Source organism: Ruditapes philippinarum, unplaced genomic scaffold, assembly GCF_026571515.1.
Source record: "Ruditapes philippinarum isolate M1 unplaced genomic scaffold, ASM2657151v2 ctg17892_1_1_1_1, whole genome shotgun sequence".
Lineage (NCBI taxonomy): Eukaryota > Metazoa > Mollusca > Bivalvia > Venerida > Veneridae > Ruditapes > Ruditapes philippinarum.
This window is the reverse complement of record NW_026851607.1, coordinates 1-25011: the sequence shown is the minus strand read 5'-3', so window position 1 is coordinate 25011 and position 25011 is coordinate 1. Positions and strand designations below refer to the sequence as shown.

The following is a 25011-nucleotide window of genomic DNA, read 5'->3' as shown; positions in this document are numbered from 1 at the left end:
AAATAAAAACTAACAAAAAGCAACTTTTAAGACAAACATGACAAAAACGGTTTTTCACAAGAAATAGTTTTCATACTAGTTTTCATCGTTTATCATCTATTTGTTTTATTTAGATTTAAATTCAAAAGACAACAAAATGCATCAATCCATCAACTTATTATAATTTAACGTTTTCTTTCATTTTATTTAGCCTAACATAAATTATCTATTATCTTATCATTATGTTATAATAAATTTAAATTTAATGTTATGGTCATCATGGCAGAAACTTTATGCTTGACGCGCTTTCAGAATTCTAAATTTTTACCTTTAGTACGGCTTACATGGCGTTCAATAAAAATAAATATATGATACGAATTTAAGTGATCGGAAAATAATCAATTAATGTAACAAAATGGTAACAAATTAAATTTAATGCAGATAGACACCAGTGCTGTTGATATGTTATTTTCATAAATATTTTCTTCAAAGTTATGTCGAGTAAGTGATAATTAAAAAAAGGTATTTGGTCTTTTTCAGTTATGCACAACTAAACTTTTATACGGCTCTTATGACATCCTCCCGCGATATCGCATATTGTGCAGAAAGACCAACGTTTTATTCATATATCTACAAAGTAACCGCATACAAAAGGTTGTAGTATACTCGCCATTGTAATAGTCAATCTTTTGGAAAATACAAGTAATGTATCTCATTAATAAATTAAAATAAGTAGGTAATAAGTAATTAAATAACATAAGGAAATAATTAAATAACTTTAATGTTATGTTACTTAAATTTGTTTATGCCTGAAATAATGCACGGAAGGGCACCTGGTGTCTTCCTTCATCAGTAAAGCTAGAACATCGCCATGTGACCTATACTGTGTCAGTTTGACGTAAAACCCAATCAATCGAACAAACAAAGAAATAACGCTATAATCATTTCTGCTATCTTCAAGCTGTTTTGATTTTCTTGGAATTTGGAGGATATGTGCTTGGATAATATTCTAGATGCAAAATAAAATCCACAATGAAATGTTCATGGTAAGCGCTACATGGTCATAAAGGATACACCATTGAATATTTTTATTCTTATTGTATGCAATAAATGAATAATGACAAGAAGAACGGCATAAAAACGGTTGCTTTTTTAGTATTACGGCTAATGTACTTACACATCTAAAACTCATTTATTTCACTGTCACTTTACCAACAAATAAGTTCCAACGTCAAGAATGAAAAACACAGATATTAAGAGTTTAAAGGCTACAGCAGAAAATGTCAACATTGGTATGTTTAATAACCACTTTAATTTGATATCAAAATATGCCTGATGCCAGCTGAAAATCTTTCTTTTGGTGGCTTGTTGTTCACAATGCGTACCATCAGTCAGAGCGTTGCTGGCTGCGATAGTTCAAACCCGGCAAGAAACAGGTTGTTGTTTCCTGGTTTGAGGTAATGTCGACCAATTGCTTAGTACTAGTTTGTTCCAGGAACTGATTTGAGAGTGTGTCTCAAGTTAAAGTTCATACAATCACGAATTAATTCTGTATTTGTTATTCGTGAATTCGAACTTTGCGTATTACAGTCAAATGGTTCGTTCTCACAGATGTATTGGTGTTGACTATCTGACTTCATAAAAAATATCAATTCGGAATAAGGTAGCTAAAGGTAAACCGTTGTTTTTTAGCAATTTAACAAGGAATTTAACATTCACTGCTTTAGTACTGGTTTCTTCCATGGTCGGATTCGAGAGGGTGTTTAAGTTCAAATTTTCCTTTAAAAATTCTAAAGCCAAGTGGTCGTTTTCTACCCATGTGTAGGTGTTAGCTACATTATTATGTCAACAGAAAAATCAATTTTGAAAAAAGGAAACTGATTAAAACTTTACATTTAAAGAGACGTGACAGGTAGCTATGAAATAGTTATACATATACATGTAGTTATAAATAATATAATAATATAATATATCTTAAGCCACCTTTTTTGCATTATTTTATGTACAAGTCACTCAACTATGATGAAATACACACATTTTCAACAGTTTTCGTATTATTTTTGTAAATTTGAAATATGTCCCTAAAGTTTATGTCACGTCTGTACCGTAATCATAATCTGTACAAGTAATAACTGATCCCTAGCTATAATGAATAAAGTAAAGCCTCTATTTTAATAATTTAAAGAGAAATCGCTGAACAGTAACACATGAGGTGCCACAGGGGATTGTCTTGTTTGTATATTTTGGAAAACGTATTCTACTGTTGGCAAGTACTTGCATAACTTTTATACCCTACACTCCTGTACAGGTAGTATGATTTAATCGTCAGTAGTGTGCATTTACATCCCTAATGAGAATTTGTAAAACATATGGTAAAAGTCAGTAAGAACGATTCACATCTATAAGAGATACATTATTATTACTTTTACTGAAATTTACATTTATTTTATTATTAATCCACGGTCTTGTCAGATGAACAACAATAAACACAATATAGCTATACAATTTTGTGTTAAGATAAACTAAAATGGAATTCAATTAAAGTTTGGTAAAATAAGGAAGTAAAATGCATGCTTATTTTTTGTCACTGCTGTAACATAAGTGTCTTTCATTTAACATAACTGTCATATAGAAATGTAGTTGTTATTTTACCAAGGTCTTATCAGATGGTAATGTTTCTTTTAGAATATTTTTACATCTAAAGATAAAATGAAATTACATTAAATGCACTTAAATGCACATTTATTATAATAGACACTCCAATACCATAAATTTTTTACTTAAAAAATACTAAGAGGATATTTTTTCGTTTCAGTGAAATATAGAATATGTTTTTTACGAAACATGATAAAATTCCAAATATTTACACGAGCCGGGACGGCAAGTGAAAACATGTGGCATTTTATCATGTTGAGTGAATATATATATCATATTTCACGAAAAACGAAAAATAACCCTTTTATTTAATTTCATTATTAAAGAAAAATAGTTACAAATCCCCTTGCTTGCTACGCAACTGCAATTGTACAGTGCGCAGTAATATATTTTATTATTTATCGATGCGACTTGTTTTGCACGCGATGTTTGGCGCTACATTGCGACGTAACGTAAACCACTCTTTAAACGTCTGTACAGCGTTAATGACTGAATTAAAGATATTCATTTTGTGTTCGGATTTATTTTCTTAGTTAGACCATTTTCTATCATTCTAGATAGTTTTGAAAACAAAATTCAACAAAAGTTGTTATTTATTTATCAGATATTTTTTAAACACATGGCGCAAGAAGTCCCTTAAAATAAGTATGAGTTTTGACTCTGCCCACTTTCATATTTATATTTCATATTATTTTCTACAAAATTTGAAACATTTTGACTGATATAGCACCATTTTGCACGGGTAAAATTAAATTAATGTGTATAAATCATCTAAAATTCATATTTGAAACCGTTGTAACATGAGTTACTTGTTTTTTTTTAAAGTAATACCAAACCTGTTGAATGAAACATGTTTATTATGAGTAGACACAGTATCCCTTATCTAGCTGTTAAATACAAAAATGTTCTAGGAGTGAGATGAGAGAAGTAGTCAGGTCAACGTCATAGTCTTCTGGCAAAATAAAGACATATTAAGCTTGGAAACATAATTTTTTATCATAAAGAAATAAGTCTTATCACACCACATAAAAGTTTTACTCTCTTTTAACATCTACATGATCTAACAATTAAAGATATTCAAACTAAAAATGTTGCGAAAATATAAAATGACTCTTTTATTTATACAATCAATTATTTTTAAACTTATAACTATTAACATGTCAACGATTTCTTTGTACAATTAGTACTGTTTAAAACCAAAGTAAGCTGTTACTTTGAAGTCGCTTTTATTTCAAGGAGTGTAAGGAGGATAATTTAATGACATATCTTGTGAAAGGAAGCATGAAAACGATCATCAAACGTTCATGAATATATGAATCTAACATTGGCTGCCGGTACAGACCGGAATATCTAGCTCGAGGGTAACTGTTTACGGCGGTAACGAGGCTATGCCGAGCTTCCGCTAAACAGGTACCCGAGAGCTAGATATTCCCGTCTGTACCGACAGCCGGTGTTTGATTCTTTTTCTTGCATATAACATATCAATTGTTTTCAGAACAGAAATTATGAAAACTGATATTCTCAATGCGCACTTTTTTCTTATAGTAGCGTATGAACTTACAACTTCATTCATTACGGTAAAATGACGTCATCAAAAGACGCAATTCATTCATAAATGGCGCGCGTCAATGACGTCATTTAAAGAACGCGACTTGTCTTACATGGGGGGTGTAAGATAGAGTTTTCTAGCACCGGTGTAAACGGTAGATAATCCTGTCTGATATGCAAGAATGATTGCTATTATACCACTTAAATGTAATTGAGAATAGTTGTGTATAAGGCTTACCATTTTACTAGCATTTACTTCAGGCAATTTTATTATGAACTCATCATCACTAGCTGTTCATATTACTGGTGAAAATGCTCAATGCTCAACCTAATAATAAAAGCTTAATTTGAAGGAACGGTTTTATGAGATTAAAACCCAAACTCTAAGACTTTGATTTATTTATTTTCTTACAGTATTGTAATTTGGATAATGTTTCTTTTTCATAGTAGATTTGACTTAAAGACACATATTTTTGTATGTCTTATTTACAGCGGGGCATGTGTAATACATTTATTTTACAGATGTCAGCTGTAGAGAGCCTATATAATAATGAATTCGAAACAATTCAGTAGTCGAGACATTTATTCGATTATCCTGAACTAAACAGTAAATTGAACAAGTGATTAACAAGCATTCAGTAATGCATTATGCATATGCTGTCTCTTCCTGGCGGAATTATTTATGCGACCAGAACTCATTTTCAGTCACTGAGACTTGTTTTAACCTTTGGGTTTGAAGCATCTCTATAAATCGAACTTGAATTCTTGCTGGGAACATTTGCCATTTTTTGGATACATTTGTAAGTCATAGGATGTTGCAAACAATGAGTGCTAATTACGAAAGTCGAATTCCCTAACGTTTACAAGGCTTCAGTGTTGTTATATTTTTCTGGTCCTTCGAGATCAATGATGCCAGCACTCTCAAGCCGGTAGTGGGGGGCATGAGCGATATGAAATTTTGTTGTGATTATTTGTTCCGGGGAATAACTTTGTTACAGATTTGAAAGGAATTGTCACTAATGCATTTTTATATCCAACAGCGTTTTGTTTTTTATTAGCCCTTCATTTATAAAAGTTTGGCACTAACTTACTGTTTTGTTTCCCATGCGATTGCTACTAAAATATGATAAACAAGATCAACAAGGAAAGGCGGCGTTCAATGAACGCAACAAACCTATAACAATTTTGTTCTAACGTATAGTGCGCCCCCTTTACAGACGATAACTAATCCCTATTATATACTACTTTGTTCTTTTGATAAACTTTTTTTCTAAACTACTTCGGAAGTAATGGGTCTGTTTCTTTGTCACTTTGTATCATGATAGGAATGTTTTGTAAGAGTTTGGCACAAAAATATTTGTCTGTAAATTTAAGATAAACGTGTGTCTGTAAGTATAGACGTAATTCTTCGTAAATAAGTTCTTTATCAAGTTCTTCTAACACAATAAGCACCATATTTACATTCCTGTCTTTCAGAAACCTCATGTGAGCCTCACGGAATTCCATATTACACCAGGCGCTTCGAAGGAAGCTATTGGAAATAACCAGTAAAGTTGTATGACTGGATTCAATCGCACTTAGAATATTCTCGGGAATTGGCCTAGCGATGCGAAAATTTCTCTCCGCTATGCAAACTTTATATGGCGGTGTCTGGTTTTCCAAGAAATCAACGATTTTAGTAATGGTTACGTCGTCATCACAAGAATGTGCAATGAATATATCGTATTGCAAACGTCGCTGTTTCCTTCTCCTTAAACAATATTTACATATCCCAAAATTTGATATCAGAACAACTTGAATGCTATTGATTTTACAAACGATGAGAGTAGCAAGTAACACAGAGCCAGCCAATGAGCCTAATGTAATTATGAAAACGTCTTTTAAAGAAAGTCCGGTTCCGCATGTAAATTGATTGTCTGGTATTGTAATAACTGGTCTATCGGCATCAGATCCAGCTGTGCATTTAATTTTGTCTTGATAAACGACATGATTCTTATTGGACAGAAGCCATTTTTTCATCCATAGTGAATGGCAGTCGCATATGAATGGGTTCCCATCAATTGTCAAGATTTCTCCTTCCGTGAAATTGAGACTTTGAAATGTCCTGGGTATATATTTTAAGTTATTGTCATGAAGGAAAATTGTCTTAATTATACCTCCATCAAGTGTGTTTACAATGGACGGATCAATGTCGGTGATTGAGCATCCCGATACGTCAAGAACTGTTACATTTTGAAGATATGTCCTAGAAGAAAGTTTGGTCATTTGTGTAGACTTCATATCTATATGCAGCTTTCCTGCTGCTGGAAATGATGTAGGTAAATCACTGCCAAGGTAATCATCATTGCAACGAATTGTGACGAGATCAAGTGCTATAGTTTCTGTACACGTGCAGGATTCAGGACAATTCTGAGTTACTGAGCAGTTAAATTGGTCTTCATTAACTTTTCTCACCATCATTCCGTCTAAGGCACGAGGTGATCCACAAGTGATTGAAAACACTGGATTGTCCGGATCCATTTTGTAAAAGTTCCTTAGCGCTTCCGACAAGGGATAAAGCGAGCAGTCACAAATGAATGGATTGAACCTTGCATCAAAACCACTATTCCATAATCTTAACAATTGTGGAAAAGGATGTGTGACGTTAAATTTTTTGAAATAATATTCTGTATTCAATCTTGTGATATTATTATGGAGAAGGATAGCTAATATACTGGATGAACTAGAAATGTCATTTATAGAAACATTTAATGAATTTGTGACTCCCGTTATTCTGTTAAAAGACGCATTTACCATCAGACGAATATTTGAATACAGTAAAAGTTTGCTGTATAAACTACTATCAAGTTGTGTTAAACTGTTATTCACTAAATGGATGTAATCTATTGACTTTAACTTGGTATTGAACGTTCCATTTTCAATTCGTTCTAGACTGTTGTTTGCGATAGAAAATTTTTGCAGAGATTCTAAACAGTCCAGACTTCCTTTTCGTAAGACACGAATTGCATTACTATCAAGAACGAGCCGTTTTAGCCTTACACAGGTCCTTTCAAGTCCAATAAATGATACAGATACTAGTTCATTAAAAGATAAATCCAAAGTATCAAGATTTTTCAGACTGCTCAAATACCCGGGAATTGTTTTTAATCGACTGTTTGTAAATACGAGTGTTTCTGTCTCTGGGTATGTCTCGAGGCAATGTATTACTTCTGACTCTACAAATCCCTCACGTATGTCTAACCTCAGCATGTCTTTGTCATAATCACATACGAGCTTTGCGTTCTTAAGTGAATTAACATTCCAAGTCTCGGTATCCACATTATATATAAATGCTAGACTTAGCAATATTTTCAAATAAGTTTCAGCCATTTTCAGTTACAGCTTGTACCAGTTTAATTAAAGTCCATATTGCACAATGATTATTCACCCTCCCATATTGATGGTATTCCTTTAAACAGCAAAATATATGCCTACACTAACAGTTAATGTATTATTGTCATTTTCATAAACTGATACTTAAGAATTGAAATTTACTACGCAACTTAAACATTTTTTAAAAGTTATATTGTTTAATAGTGTAAAATTATAATATTTTGATAAATTAAACTTACGAACTGTGACAGACACTTAACTGAAATGTAAATTCAATCCTAATACATGTACATATGATTCAAACTGCATATCGTTCCAAGTTCTCGCTGGAGATCTACCAAAGTTAATATATAGTCATTCTCGTGTATTGTAAATATATCTCAAATTTGTTTAAGGTTTTTGTGTAAATAAATCGTATTGTAGATTTTTCTTCTGATTTCTTTCTTTATTCATGCCTATATCACCAAATACCGCTATTTACGCAGTCAAATTCAACGCGTGATACTGACCTGGTTTTCCTATCCTTCGGAAAATGCATATAGTAAAACCTTACTTAAATTACTGTTAAAATCTAATTTGTCTAAGGATATAAAGTTTATCAGTATATATTTTAACCTGAAGTGTCAGCTGGCTAAATACAATCTAAAATAAATAAGGACAAAAGTAGTTACTGCAATCTACGAAAGCTTATCAGGGCCTACACTTATCTAAAAGTTTCACGTCATGTAAACTTGTTCCTTTTCGTTTTGACTAAAAAGATCCCAAGAAGACATTATGATTAATACCTGTTACGTAGAAGTTTTTAATCTTTGCGAAAAAAACTTTTGTTGAATTACGTGAACTATTTGTAAAAGTGAGTAACGTCTTTGCGTCTTACTAAATATTTCAGCAAAGTCGTGAAATCACGAAGTGTAATTTTGTTCGGCTAGGTTTATCTCGAATAGACAAAAGCATAAAGCATATCGAGAAAAGTTCGGTTGCAATGCCTAAAAGTTTCTCATCTTTGTAAGTAAATTTTATTGTGACATGCAAAATCATCTTATCAATGCAAATAAAAATAAGTCGACATAGCGCAAAACATCTCATCAACTGTAGGCCCTGATAAGCTTCCGTAGCAATCGATTTTAGATATGAATAATAATTTTTTTTTGTGCGCACTTTACAGTACTTAAACGGACAATAAATTCATGTATTTGTTTAAAATTGTTTTAAAACAACGAAAATACTTCTAATCACAAATCATGCCGATAATATGATGATAACTTCGTACTAATAAAACGATAAATATTGCATTTGATAAGGTCGCAGATACGAGTAATGTATGCATTCGTACAAACATGTTGTAAAGTAAAAAAAACAAAAAAAAAAACAACATCAACAACAACAAAAAAAAACAACAACAAAGGTCATTCCTGATTGGAGAGGTCAAGGAGACTTACAGTCTATGTAACGAACGGCTTGCAGTACAGGACCGTACTTCAGTCCAGGGCCGTACTGCTAGTGTAGTGGCTTCGTACACAAATTGTTTCAGTCGCCTCCTTTTATATAAATGTTGAATTGCAAGTGAGAAACACATTTAAAATCGATTCATAGCAAATGTGAATAACTTTTATCGTACCTTTCTTTAGCTCCAAAAAAGGAGGAAATACTGTGGTTTGTTTTGCGAATTTTCGCACGCTCTTTTTCAATTTCTGCAAATTTCCTTTTCGCAGACGGCATTTTGTTTCTCAAAGGAACAACTAACTAATGAAAACCATAACACCCATCCTTATGACTTAAAAGATTCTTTACGCAATTATAGAGATTAATATGTGTAAACAATTAATTGTAATTACCTGTACTTTTATCCCAATGAGCGGCATGTTTCAAAAGTATACGAATTTTTACCGACATTCATCAAACAATCGTGTGAACAAACAAATTAGCGAATGCATTACAATTTGATTGTCTCCGTAAATCATTGCCATTTTAATCAGTTAATGACCACAGATTATCAATCAGTCGGTAATGTTACTTACTAATCATTTCAAACTGTAGCAAACATAATTTGATCCTCTTCACACGGGGCCGCTTCACACGGCCCACTTCACATCGGTCAGTCAATTGTTATCGCCGTGGGGCACCCGGTTTGTATATTGGAGCGTGTCAACATCATAATCTTATCTTATAGATAAGTGATTGGCAGTTTTTTATGTATCTTATACATATTGATTGGGCAGCGGGGCGCATTTAAGTATACGGGGCGGTGTTTTAGAGGCAAAAGGGCGGACTTAAAAAGGGGCAGGGCGGAGCGCCCTGTCATTCCGCGCTAGAATAATCACTACACTGAATATATATATAATCCCATATTTCTCGAAATACGAAAAATAACCCTTTTATTAAATTTCATTATCATAGAAAAATGGTTACAAATCCCCTTGCTTGCTACGCAACTGTACTTGTACAGTGCGCAGTAATATATTTATTATTTATAGATGCGACTTGTTTTGCACACGATGTTTGGCGCTTCATTGTGACGTCACATAAACAACTCTTTCAACGTCTGTACAGAGTTAATGACTGAATTAAAGATATTGGATTTATTTTCTTAGTTAGACCATTTTCTATCATTCTAGATAGTTTGGAAACAAATTTCAACAAAAGTTGTTATTTATTTATCAGATATTTTTTAAACACATGGCGAAAGAAGTCCCTTAAAATAAATATGAGTTTTGACTCTGCCCACTTTCATATTTATATTTCATATTTATTTTCTACAAAATATGAATCATATTTTACTGATATAGCCCCATTTTGCACGGGACAAATTACAGGAATAGGAATGGATAGATTGACGTCTGTCTAATATAACTATTTCTCATTTAAAAAGAGGTACGATGACAGTTTTTCTGTTGAAATCAACCGTATAACTGAGAAATTCGTGTTTAAAGACACTATTTTTTATTTGAGAAATAAGTTCATGGGCGCTGGCATTTTGGCGTTCTTTCACTCTCGCGAGACAGACGAGACCGAGATTATGACGTGTTACACCCACTTCCGATGTAAGTGTACACGCTGGTACAACTAAAATATATCTTGATGAAGAACTTATTAATCTTATTACGTACATTATATATTATTACAGGAACTTGAAATTTAGTCAATACATCACAAATATACGTATATTAGTGATATAGCCCTTCTCTAGAACTGAATTGCTTTAATTTATTAATTGAAGACGCCGCGACATGAATCAACATTTGTCCGATGTTCAAGCTTGCTGATGACCCCTGACCACATGATTTAAGCAATGACTGCTTAATTTTCAAAGATAAACCATTTAATTTATTTGGTCAATTTAATTTGGGTTCTATAAGTAAAATGAGAGGAAAACTCCTTACAATTGACGATAAATGCTTTTAGTTTGTAATTAACTTAATTTTCGCTAAACAAGCTGTCCTTTGTACATGTATGTGTAAATCGGGTACATCGCCGGTCATGTATTTTTTCAACGTAAAATCTCAACTAAATCCAATGCAGAGATCTGCTGAGTCTAAAAAAATGAGAATGGCGCAGGAAAATCGGCAGCCAGACAAATATCGTATGAAAACAAAGCTGTCCGTTGTGTTATTTTGTTATCCAGTCAAAACTGGTACCAACAGATTCAATATTCTCGAGTTTATCCAGTTTCTTATAGCTTTGTCCCCACACACAGATACGCATTTCTACTTCCGTAAATATAATCCAATAAAACAAAAAAATATAAATCTACTTAATATTTAAAATGATTATTGGTAACTGGAAAAATGTGTTGCTATTTTAAGAAATGCTGTAATTTACAGTGTGAAACTTGATTTCCCCTTAGGTCACTTAAGTTCAGTGATCAAGTGTAAAAAATAGATGTCTATTCCGTCATCAGAATATTTGACAAGGGTGATTAACCAATCAGGGAAACATTGTGCATGATCAAAAGGTCTCTCGACACAGAGGCATACAAGGAGCAATAAAAATCGTCAATATACAGTGTGACAGGGACATCGGTGCAAATTAGGAACAATTAAAATGGATAATGCACAGTATTAGACATAAGTAGTAAGAACCAGCAATTGTGTGAATAAATTATGCAAATTAGATTTTTGAGCAGCCAATAAAAATGTTTTGTTGGGCAACGATAAAAACCACGCAGCAACATACTTTGACCTCTGATTGACAGACATGTTTACAAAAGAGTTGCTTATATTTTTGAAATTTATACTTCAATTATAACATATGTTCACACCTTTTATTTGAAAGTCCGAAATATAATTACTATTTAGAACACATTTTAGCAGGGTTTTTATAATAATGATAATTATCGCCGTTCAATAATTAACAGCCGATTATTCGTTGGTGCGTTTGTTTATTTAATTCCTTTATTTGATTATGAATCTTTTTGAACTTGTTAAATAATAACATGTGCATTTATTAAATCTGTGCAATATTGTTTAACTACATTAAGATGAGACTTTAATGAACATAGCATTGTTTGGGTAACAGGCATCACTGACCTGAAGTGGTGCGACCGGTAGACGTTGATTTTTTATTTGTGTCTTTGGTTTAAACAATATTTATTTCTTCATCAATATTTACAGACAATATTACAATATATAAATTGCATTCAGGATTGAGTAGAAAGCTTGGAGCTCATATGAAACTCTCTCCTGTAAAAACATATCTACAATTTATTTTAGTAACAACATGACATAGCAAAAGTTCATTAATTGTACCTGCATTTAATTCCTTCCATATATTTACAAGAAGATAATACATATCTACTACTTATGACGCAATTTGTAAAGGATCATAAAGAGGAGCTGAACATGTTAAGTGTGTAATGCAATGCCTGTATCAAATTTAAATAATTTCTCGACATGTGGGAAAGGGAGATATGCCCCGGTCACATCTTCACGGATAACGTCACGGAAGAGCTACGGTCTAAACGTTCACGGATTACTACGGAAAAGTGAAAATCCGTAGTCCGCTACGGTTCCAGTACGGAAACAAAACGGTATTAGTACGGAGTTCGAGGGATTTACCGCCAAAATGTAGGTAAAAGCCCCGGAAGAGACACGGATTGTTACGGACCGACACGGTTTGATACGGAGCGACACGAATCATGACGGACGAACTACGGATTCCTTACGGTCTGCTACGGTATAAGCACGTGCAAGTACGAATAAGTACGGTCTGATACGGAGAAGAACGAATCGCCACGGGTCTATACGGACCTATTACATCCGTGCTCATTTTTAAAATGCCTCACAAGAAAAGAACATACAGAGTTCAATGATTTTGGCGGAGAGGATTCGGCCTAACCGCGTCCGACCCCCGAGTTATATCAGGTCCGATTCTAGTGAATTTCATTTCCGGACGCCGGATCCTCAGCAACAAGCCATAAGAGTCTGAAGGGGTCTTCGTAAAAGCTAATCTCTAGTCCACTAATCCTCTGTCTGCTCTTACCTTATTAAATATGTAATCATTAATGAAAAATGTTGATCAATACTGCTGCTTGAAATTGGCTCTTCATTTTACAAATACATTTATTTAATTATCGTAGATGTTTAGGTTTTAAAAATATGCATTGATTATTTTCACTGTATTTTGCAGCCGAATAAAAACTATTTCTCCTAGCCCAAAATAGATATATCTTCCCCTAAAAATTCAAATATTTTCCCCTAAAATGCCTTGTGCTCTTCCTTACAAGAATGATAACTTAACAGCATCTGACATATCAGCTAGAAGACAGAAATCTGTCCCTATAGATAGTCGCTGCTATGTACCATGCATGTTAAATTGAATTGAAATTATTTTATTCATAAAATGTGTGGGAAAATTTCATTTTCAGTTGTTGGAATTTGATTTCAGGTTTCCCCTTTTCTGATTTATCGCGCTATATTTTCCCCTTCAGAAAGCCACAGATTGTTTTAAAAATTGGGAAAAAAATACTGATATGTAAAAAAGCTTGTTAACTAATCTTATCATCACTCAAGGGCCAGCGTCCGAAGCTTATGAATCACTTCGTTTTATGTACATATTTACTCCAATTTCACGATCCAATGTTTAGTAAAATTTGTAACCTTAAATGTTATTCTATCATTAGCGCATATTGTACTACGATATTTATATGTTTTTGACCTCTATGCATGTCATCAAGCAGCTCCGCATTCTGAGCATTTTCAATATACAGTTGCAGCCAGTTAATGGAAAATATCTTTTATTGAATGTTCATGTTCGCAACATGCAAACGCAAATATGTCTGTTTTTAGCAAGAAGGTTGTATTCATACCCTTGAAAAAGTACATGTTACTCAATTTATCCGTACTAAACAGTGGTGGACCGTACCATTCCGTACCGTTTCGTGTTACAACACAATAAACCGTATAAGACCGTGATAATCCCTGCCTCTTCGTAGTACAACGTATTACGATCGTGGCTTTCCGTGACAATGTCGTATTTTTCCGTATTTAAACCGTAGCTTATACGTAGGGTAACAGTACAAATACGTAATTCTCCGTATCAAACCGTGGAAATCCTTGACAAGTTAGGACGTACGGCTCAGTACGGACTAGTACGGTTTTCGTACGGACCAGTACGTATTAGTACGGTTTAATACGGACTAGTAGGGATACGCTACGGTTGATTTTTCTGTAGCAAATTTTGTGCATGTTCAAAAATTGTCAAGGATCACTACGGATATACAAGGACTACCACGATTGATTACGGTTACAATACGGAGAGCTACTGACAAGTACGGTTAGCTACGGACGATGCCGGAATTAATCCGTGGCTCCTCCTTGGTTGTCTTCCGTGAATATGTGGCCGGGGTATTAAATAGACAAAAAAGAAAAAGAAAAAAGAGATCAGAATAGAGACAAAAAGTGGAGTAAAGGGGGGTGGGGAGTCACTGGAATATAATGGAAAGTGTAGGTCCTATTTAAGAATATTAAAAGAATTATTTTTTTATTATATACCAAGTATTGACACTTTAAATGATTTCTTTATAAGTAATGGTGTAATAAGTTTCCTAGTGAAATATGCTATAATTATTATAGCATATAATAAGGAAACACATAAAACAGAGGCTATGGAAGCAAGATAAGGGTAACTCTTACGAAACGAAATGAAGAGCGCCCTTACTTGCGTAATACCTAGTAAGTTTATTACAAAGTATCTTAAACACACAGATAAACAAGATATTCCAGATTCCATATTCAATTAACATTTCAAGTTCATATATATGACTTGTTATTTAAAGCGTCTGTATGCATACTCCAGTGCAGAATTGTTACCATGATAATGAAAGAAAATTATTTTGCAAAACTATAATTCAGATCGGTTAGAAACAGTTGCCTTGTTCCTTTATTTTATATATATATTTTTTTGATATTGCTACTCATTTTGAACCAAAAAAAATTCTTCTCTACGCCTTCTGTGAAAATTAATTTGATTGGTCAATATTATATAATATTTTTATGCTTCGCTACGATTCTACCAGATTTATCATAAATCTAAAGATGTGGGGAAATGACGTCACGCGCACCTGTTTTTAAACGGCCAATACACAAACATGGCCGCGCATACTGATTTGAAAAAATCAGTGAATTAGCGATTTAAATTTTGTTGCCATTCGTTTAATATTATTATTTGAAGGCAGAAAATTTGCAGATTTACTATTTATAGTATTCTTTTTCTGATATCAAGTTTTTATTCTAACATAATGATTGTTTTTTTCTTTAAATAAATGTGTATTAATCATCTAAAATTCATATTTGGAACCTTTGTAATATGAGTTACTTGTTCTTTTAAAGAGTAATACCAAACCTGTTGAATGAAACATGTTTATTATGAGTAGACACAGTATCCCTTATCTAGCTGTTAAATACAAAAATGTTCTAGGAGTGAGATGAGAGATGTAGTCAGGTCATAGTCACTGCTCTTCTGGCAAAATAAAGACATATTAAGCTTGGAAAAATATTTTTTTATCATAAGGAAGTTACTCTTATCACACCACATAAAAGTTTTATTCTCTTAGAACATCTAACAATTAAAGATATTCAAACTAAAAATGACTATTTTATTTATACAATCAATTTTTATTTAAATTGTAAAGAAATGGTATAACTATTAACATGTCAACGATTTTCTTTGTACAATATGTGCTATTTAAAAAAAAAAAAAAAAAAGCTGTACATTTTAAGTCGCTTCTATTTCAAGGCGTGTAAGGAGGATAATTTAATGACATATCTTGTGAACGGAAGCATAAAAACGATCATCAAACGATTGTGAATTATTGCTATTATACCACTTAATGTTAATGAGAATAGTTGTGTATAAGGCCTACCATTTTACTAGCATTTACTTCCGCCAATTTTATTATGAACTCATCATCACTAGCTGTTCATATTACTGGTGAAAGTGCTAAGTACTCAACCTTATAATAATAGCTTAATTTGAAGGAACGGTTTTATGAGATTTCAACCCAAACTCCAAGACTTTGATTTATTTCTTTGCTTACAGTATTGTAATTTGGATAATGTTTCTTTTTCATAATAGATTTGACTTAAAGACATATATTTTTGTATGTCTTGTTTACAGCGGGGCATGTTTAATACATTTATTTTACAGATGTCAGCTGTAGAGAGCCTATATAATAATGAATTCGAAAAAATTCAGTAGATTATCCTGAACTAAAAAGTAAATTGAACAAGTGATTAACAAACATTCAGGAATGCATTATGCATATGCTGTCTCTTCCTGGCGGAATTATTCATGCGGCCAGAACTCATTTTCAGTCACTGGAACTTGTTTTAACCTTTGGGTTTGAAACATCTCTATGAAGTGAACTTCTTGCTGGGAACATTTGCCATTTTTGGATACATTTGTAAGACATAGGATGTTGCAAACAATGAGTGCTAATTACGAAAGTCGAATTCCCTAACGTTTACAAGGCTTCAGTGTTGTTATATTTTTCTGGTCCTTCGGGATCATTGATGCCAGCCTTATTAACTGTTGAGAATTGAGTACCGCTCAAGCCGGTAGTAGGGGGCATGCGGGATGTTGCACTTATTCATTATCCCTTATGTAAAAACTCAAATAAACCGAGTCTGCAATTTTCATGTAATTTTGTTGTGATTATTTGTTCCGGGGAATAACTTTGTTACAGATTTGAAAAGAAATGTCACTAATGCATTTTATATCCAACAGCGTTTAGTTTTTTATTAGCTCTTCATTTATAAAAGTCTGGCACTAACTAACTGTTTTGTTTCCATTGCAATTGCTACTAAACCTGCAACAATTTTGTTCTAACGTATAGTATGCCCCCTTTACAGACGATAACTAAATCCCTATTGTATACTACTTTGTTCTTTTGATAAACTTTTTTCTAAACTACTTCGGAAGTAATGGGTCTGTTTCTTTGTCACTTTGTATCATAATAGGAATGTTTTGTAAGAGTTTGGCCCAAAAATATTTGTCTGTAAATTTAAGATAAACATGTGTCTGTAAGTATAGACGTAATTCTTTGTAAATAAGTTCTTTATCTAGTTCTTCTAACACAATAAGCACCATATTTATATTCCTGTCTTTCAGAAACCTCATGTGAGCCTCACGGAATTCCATATTACACCAGGCGCTTCGAAGGAAGCTATTGGAAATAACCAGCAAAGTTGTATGACTGGATTCAATCGCACTTAGAATATTCTCAGAAATTGACCTAGCGATGCGAAAATTTCTCTCCGCTATGCAAACTTTATATGGCGGTGTCTGGTTTTCCAAGAAATCAACGATTTTAGCAATGGTTACGTCGTCATCACAAGAATGTGCAACGAATATATCGTATTGCAAACGTCGCTGTTTTCTTCCCCTTAAACAATATTTACATATCCCAAAATTTGATATCAGAAAAACTTGAATGCTATTGATTTTACAAACGATGAGCGTAGCAAGTAACATAGAGCCAGCCAATGAACCTACTGTAATAATGAAAACGTCTTTTAAAGGAAGTCCGGTTTTGCATGTAAATTGATTGTCTGGTATTGTAATAACTGGTCTATCGGCATCAGATCCAGCTGAGCATTTAATTTTTTCTTGATTAACGACATGTTTTTTATTGGACAGAAGCCATTTTTTCATCCATAGTGAATGGCAGTCGCATATGAATGGGTTCCCATCAATTGTCAAGATTTCACCTTCTGTGAAATTGAGACTTTGAAATGTCCTGGGAATATATTTTAAGTTATTGTCATGAAGATAAATTGTCTTAATTATACCTCCATCAAGTGTGTTTACAATGGACGGGTCAATGTTGGTGATTGAGCATCCCGATACGTCAAGAACTGTAACATTTTGGAGATATGCCCTAGAAGAGAGTTTTGTCATTTGTCCAGACTTCATATTTATATGCAGCTTTCCTGCTGCTGGAAATGATGTAGGTAAATCACTGCCAAGGTAATCATCATTGCAACGAATTGTGACGAGATCAAGTGCTATAGTTTCTGTACATGTGCAGGATTCAGGACAATTCTGAGTTAATGAGCAGTTAAATTGGTCTTCATTTACTTTTCTCACCATCATTCCGTCTAAGGCACGAGGTGATCCACAGGTGATTGAAAACACGGGGTTGTCCTGATCCATTTTGTAAAAGTTCCTAAGCGCTTCCGACAAGGGATAAAGCAAGCAGTCACAAATGAATGGATTGAACCTTGCATCAAAACCACTATTCCATAATCTTAACAATTGTGGAAAAGGATGTGTGACGTTAAACATTTTGAAATAATATTCTGTATTCACTCTTGTGAAATTATTATGGAGAAGGATAGCTGATATACTGGATGAACTAGAAATGTCATTAATAGAAACATTTAATGAATTTGTGAATCCCGTTATTCTGTTAAAAGACGCATTTACCATCAGACGAATATTTGAATACAGTAAAAGTTTGCTGTATAAACTACTGTCAAGTTGTGTTAAACTGTTATTTACTAAATGGATGTAATCTATTGACTTTAACTTGGTATTGAACGTTCCATTTTCAATTCGTTCTAGACTGTTGTTTGCGATAGAAAATTTTTGCAGAGATTCTAAACAGTCCAGACTTCCTTTTCGTAAGACACGAATTGCATTACTATCAAGAACGAGCAGTTTTAGCCTTACACAGGTCATTTCAAGTCCAATAAATGATACAGATACTAGTTCATTAAAAGATAAATCCAATGTAACAAGATTCTTTAGAATGCTCAAGTACCCTGGAATTGTTTTTAATCGGCTTTTTGTAAATACGAGCGTTTCTGTTTCTGGGTATGTCTCGAGGCAATGTTTCACTTCTGACTCTACAAATCCCTCACGTATGTCTAACCTCAGCATGTGTTTGTCATAATCACATACGAGCTTTGCATTGTTGAGTGAATTAACATTCCAAGTCTCGGTATCCACATTATATATAAATGCTAGACTTAGCATTATTTTCAAATAAGTTTCAGCCATTTTCAGTTACAGCTTGTACCAGTTTTATTAAAGTCCATATTGCACAATGATTATTCACGCTCCCATATTGATGGTATTCCTTTAAACAGAAAAAGATATGCATACACTAACAGTTAATATATTATTGTCATTTTCAATAACTGATACTTAAGAATTGAAATTTACTCAACAAGTTAAACATTTTTTAAAAGTTATATTATTTAATAGTGTAAAGTTATAATCTATTGATAGAATTACATCATAAACATTTAATAATATTAATAAAACAATTTTGTAAAGGTAATCACATGATGACCCTATAACAATTGAACAATTGCTATTTTTATTTAAAAATGACTCATGCCTTTATGATCTGTTCTCTACTTGACTTGTTTCACTTAATCCCACGGTCGCACAATGTTCCCATGTTGCGCAATTTTGACTTTGTGTTTTAAAATATTTGCTTAGAGAAATGTTTTTAACTTTACACTCCTAGGGATACCGTTGGAGATGATGAGTGTACACTACATGACAATATGCTGAACTTTGTTATATAACAGTACATGGGCGTCATGTGTTTAAATAGGGGAAGAAACCATCACGAGAGTCTTAAAGGGCTGATTCGTAAAGATGTAAGGAATAAATGAAAAATGTTCAATTGTATTACTTAAAACCTTTTGACATGTTTCTTAGGCTATATCCTATGTTTGTTTGTTTGTTTCATTTTACGTCTTTTCCAAACAGTATTTCAGTCATAAAGGCGGGTAGTTTCCTAACCATCGTTCCTGGAGAGTTAGCCAGTACTAGACTACCTTCCTCCTCGCTTAACTACCAAAGCATCTCCCGGGGATCGAACCCACGTCAGAGAGGTTACTGGATTATAAGTCATCGACTCTATCCTATAAAGACCAATAAATACCCAGAAGAAGTTTAGTTTCCGTTTTATTTTCGAAGAAACATAATCCTTTTGAAAAAGATAAAAAAAAGCATCGGGCTGAATTTTTTACATGACATTCAAATGTTTAAATGGAATGGCGGAAACCAACCCCTGTATTTTGTACTTAGTCAGTGACAGCGATAAGACAATTAACGCAGCTTCATGCAATTAAATGCATTTAATTGAGTGCAAAACATGATTTAGTTATAAATATTCATATAGAATTAGGGTTTACTGATTGAAAAACATGATTTAGTTATTTATATTCATATCGAATTAGGGTATACTGACTGCAAAACATGATTTAGTAATAAATATTCATAAAGAATTAAGGTATACTGACTGCAAAACACGATTTAGTTATAAATATTGATATATACTTAGGGTATACTGTCTGCGAAACATGATTTAGTAATGCATATTCATATAGAATTAGTGTATACTGACTGCAAAGCATGATTTAGTTATAAATATTGATATATACTTAGGGTATACTAACTGCAAAACATGATTTAGTAATGAATACTCATATAGAATTAGAGTATATTGACTGCAAAACATGATTTAGTTACGAATATTTTCGCATAACGTTATGTTATACCTGTTTATGAAACTATATAAACACTATACTTAACAAAACTGTTCAAAATATAAATAATGCGAACGTTAACTTTTGAACATCGTCAATGGGGAAGTAAATTCGAGTTGAAAGTAATAAATGTTCAAGTATACAGAATATATTACATGTGTGTGACATTTATAATGATGCGATTAATCGCTTCAGTTGCTTTGTTAGGCAGATGTAAATTAATCCAAGCGTCAGTGATTTAAGAGAGCTGCAATAATGCAGATCGCTGCAGTGATGACATAAATCTAAAATTTACCGATTACTACAGGTAGGTAATAAATTTGGATGGTTTATTTATATAACGTGAGTAAACACAATTTCATTGCTTTAGACGTACGGTCCAATAACTAGAGATACTATCAAGTAATTTTGCACTCGTTTCCCTACATTATAAAGTATTTGGAACGGGTTGAAAGTGAAACTTCGTAAACAAGACTTGAATACCATTGCTTTTCGTCAAAATATCTCAAGTTTGAAATAAATACATAGGTTCGTGTTATTGACATACTATTCATTATTTACGGAGTCGCAGGCCAAATATCAACCAAGTAAGTCTTTTCTCGAGAATGTTACAGGCGTCTTTACTAGCCCTGTCGATGAATGTTGCCGTTATAGGTAGAAATGTACTTTCGAGGCTGCCGATTTGGGCAGAAAAGAAGCTAACATTGTGATAGAAAATTTCGGTGTCACTTTTTTGTTTGTTTTCATTTTAAGCGTATTTTTGTAAAACTGTCATTTATATTTTTTCTCAGATTTTTATCAATAGAAATAGTATTATTGTAGTTGATTTGAAACAAAACATAACAACAACAACAAAAACAACAGCAAAACACAAAACAAACATAAACAAGAGGGCCATTATGGCCCTGAGTCGCTCACCAGAAACAACTGCTTTTCAGAGTTGGAAATTATCCATTGTCAATATTTTGTGATATTAAATTTGAACCAATCAGATTAATATGAGCAAACTTGATAAAAGACTACCTAATAATGCTACAAAGTCTGGTGATCATCTATCAATTATTTCAGTAGGAAATGATGTTCAAAGGTTTTTCTATTTTTGGCTTTAGTGGCCCCTAAAAGGGGCCAGTTAAATAAATATGAGCAAATTTGATAAAAGCGCATCTAAGAATGCTACAACGTTTGGTGATCATCCATCACTTAGTTCTGTCGAAATAGACGTTTAAAGGTATTTCTATTTTTAGCTTTAGCTGCCCCTAAAACAGGTCAATCACAATAATATGATCAAACTTGATATAAGACTACCCAAGAATGCTACAGACAAAGTTTGGTGATCATCCATCAATTAGTTCTGTAGAAGAAGACGTTAAAGGTATTTCTATTTTTAGCTTTCGCTGCCCCTAAAAGGGGCCAATCACAATAATATGAGCAAACTTGATATAAAACTACCCAAGAATGCTACAGACAAAGTTTAGTGATCATCCATCAATTAGTTCTGTAAAAGAAGCCGTTTAAAGGGTTTTGTATTTTTAGCCTTAGAGACCCCTAAAAGGGGCCACTCAAATTAATATGATCAAATTTAATAAAAGACTACAGACACAATTTGGTAAACATTCATCAATTAGTTCTATAGAAGAAGACGTTTAAAGATTTTTCTATTTTTAGCTCTAGAGACCCCTAAAAGGGGCCAATCAAATTAATATGAGCAAATTTGATAAAAGAGTACCTAAGAATGCTACAGACAAAGTTAGATTAGTTCTGTAGAAATAGACGATTTAAGGTAATTCTATTTTTAGCTTAAGATGCCCCTAAAAAGGGCCAATCACAATAATATGAGCAAACTTGATATAAGACTACCCAAAAATGCTACAGACAAAGTTTAGTGATCATCCATCAATTAGTTCTGTAGAAGAAGACGTTTAATGGGTTTTCTATTTTTAGCCCTAGAGACCCCTAAAAGGGGACAATCAAATTAATATGAGCAAATTTGACAACAGACTATCCAAGAATGCTACAAAGTTTGGTGATCATCCATCAATTAGTTCTCTAGATATAGATGTTTAAAGGTATTTCTATTTTAATTTTAGCGGCCCCTAAAAGGGGCCAATCAAATTAATATGAGAAAACTTGATGAAAGACTACCCAAGAATGATACAGACAAAGTTTGGTGATCATCCATCCATTAGTTCTGTAGAAGAAGATGTCTTAAGGTTTTTATATATTTTTTTTCTATCCCCCTTTGATCCTAATAGCTCATCCTGAGCCTTTGGCTCTGGTGAGCTAAAAACCCATGAAAATGTTTATCATTCTTGATCATATTTTCTATGTTTCATCTTTCACATGACATCTTTCATCCGACAACAACATTTAAAGGCCCATTATTCCCCAGAAATTCTTTTTATATTATTTCTGACAAGATTTTTATTTTGAAGTCCTTTTATAGTTTCCAAAAAAAAAATACTCATTGCCAATTACCTGAATCATCATTTTCATTTGTTGTCTTTTTTTGCAATTTGTACAGTAATTGTGATATAGTATTTTGTATGGAAGTCAAAATACTACTTTGTTTACGTTTTGATATTTTATGATAAATACTTTTACATTATATAGTACTTTCTTAATGTGATAAGTATTTAACATTCTCTAAAAACATGAACCATATTTCAAACAATTTCTACATTTCAAACTTCATTTCAAACATTATTGATGTTTTAAATCGCTACTCGCTAAAAAGGAAATATCAACATATTTCTTTCGGCATTTTGAAGCTATTATTTATCAAGTTTCAAACCAAAAATATGTTAATTTCATGCAGCTGATATGTAGCTTAAGACACTTCAATATGATCAATAGGAATTGCAATAAGAGTTATAATTCATAAAAAATATTTTATACTTTCTTTAAAAAAATTATCATCCAATGAGTATAACGTTACGGTTACAAAAATGTTTAACATATCTTTAATTATGATAATACATATTTTAAAACATATGAACAAAATGACAATACTTACGGTTTTATATCAATTTTGTCCATTGTCATCAATGTTTTTACTCAAGAGGTTCTACACTTATTTCATGTAATTGCATATATATTTTTAAATCTACATGTATAACTTCAAGTAAATGCGTGTACTTTCAAGGCTAAACATGTAATATTTGTTATGTAAATAGAAAGGGAAATGGAAGGGAATTTTATAGAATCATGTGTTGTGTCCTAAAATAGAAGGTCCTGCTCACTCTACCATATAATATCATTCAATGTAATCAAAATGATGTAATACCACTGTGTTATAATTCAAAGTGTAATTTAACTACAGTAACAGTACTATAAAAGGAATCGTGATTTTAAAAATATAATAATTATCAGATTTTGCAAGATAAAATAAGTAATTGATAAATAAATAAGATATTCAAAGAAAACACTTTGACCTTTTCACAGATGGATTATTATAGGTAACAATCAGTTGACACTGCCGATGAATCTTAACATCTTACAATAACTAGTAGCATGACGTTTAAACTAAGTATGAACAAAAAGGTGTAAAAAACAGTTTTTTTTTTTTAAAATAAAATACATTGTAAACAATAGGCCTTAAACATGACTTTAGAAGTCGATACAGAAAAAAAAGATGAAAAAAAAAGACAAAAACACAAAACATAAATAAAGAAAAAAACCCGCATGATTCTGATTTAATGTAATAACGGATATTCAAACAAAAACAAAGCATGTCGTTTCAACAATGACAAAACCCATAAAGACAAAATAGTAAGTAACTAAACCGTTTATGTCAATCTGTATCCACTTGATATTGTTTTTAAGCAACTTGTTAACAACAAAAAGAAAAAGAAAAGAAAAAGAAGAATAATAATTCTGTCTAGAATATATAAATAGAAACACAAATTTGTAATTGTTTGTTTTTACGCAAAAAAGTTAAAATCTACAATGTTTGACAAGTACTTGAAGTAACTTTCTTGTGTGTGTGTTGATTTTGGTTTCAAGGTCTGATCGAATCTGAAATATATGGAAGCATAAACCTGCCCTTTTAACTTGTGTCTTATGACTTGCGACTTATGACTTGTGACTTTTGACTTCTGATTTGTGACTTACCTGTTTGACATAAATCGGCGCGTTTTCGAATGAAATATGGCAGACGAAAATGCTTTATATTCTAGAACAATTTTCCCATTTAATTGAGGCGTTTTATAACACAGTCTCTTCTAAAATCGTATTTTATCATCTGGGTTAGATGCGATTTGAAGACTGCTGAGCATCTCGTATTGTCGACAGTTGTCCTGACTTATTCAAAATGTAAGTGTTATACAAACCTCTCTCACGTGTAGATTCTCTTAAAATTTATTGTTTTAATGACGGTTGTGAAAGCTGTTCATATCCTGTAAATTAAGATAGTATCTGATACATTCGAGGGTTGATGGATTTTTTAATTTTAAAA

The 25011-nt window shown here is 32.6% G+C and overlaps 2 protein-coding genes across 2 annotated transcripts; both read right to left on the bottom strand.

Annotated features, from left to right (window-relative positions):
* Nucleotides 1-4569: 4569 nt before the first annotated feature.
* LOC132760014 (protein toll-like) lies at nt 4570-7836 on the bottom strand. The gene has a single exon (XM_060751933.1). The coding sequence runs from the start codon at nt 7549-7551 to the stop codon at nt 5458-5460; it is 2094 nt and encodes a 697-aa protein (XP_060607916.1). The 5' UTR covers nt 7552-7836; the 3' UTR covers nt 4570-5457.
* Nucleotides 7837-15803: 7967 nt separating this feature from the next.
* LOC132759919 (protein toll-like) lies at nt 15804-23705 on the bottom strand. The gene is made up of 2 exons (XM_060751828.1): nt 23572-23705; nt 15804-19132 (listed from the first exon to the last, which is right to left on the bottom strand). The coding sequence occupies exon 2, from the start codon at nt 19051-19053 to the stop codon at nt 16960-16962; it is 2094 nt and encodes a 697-aa protein (XP_060607811.1). The 5' UTR covers nt 19054-19132; nt 23572-23705; the 3' UTR covers nt 15804-16959.
* Nucleotides 23706-25011: the final 1306 nt, after the last annotated feature.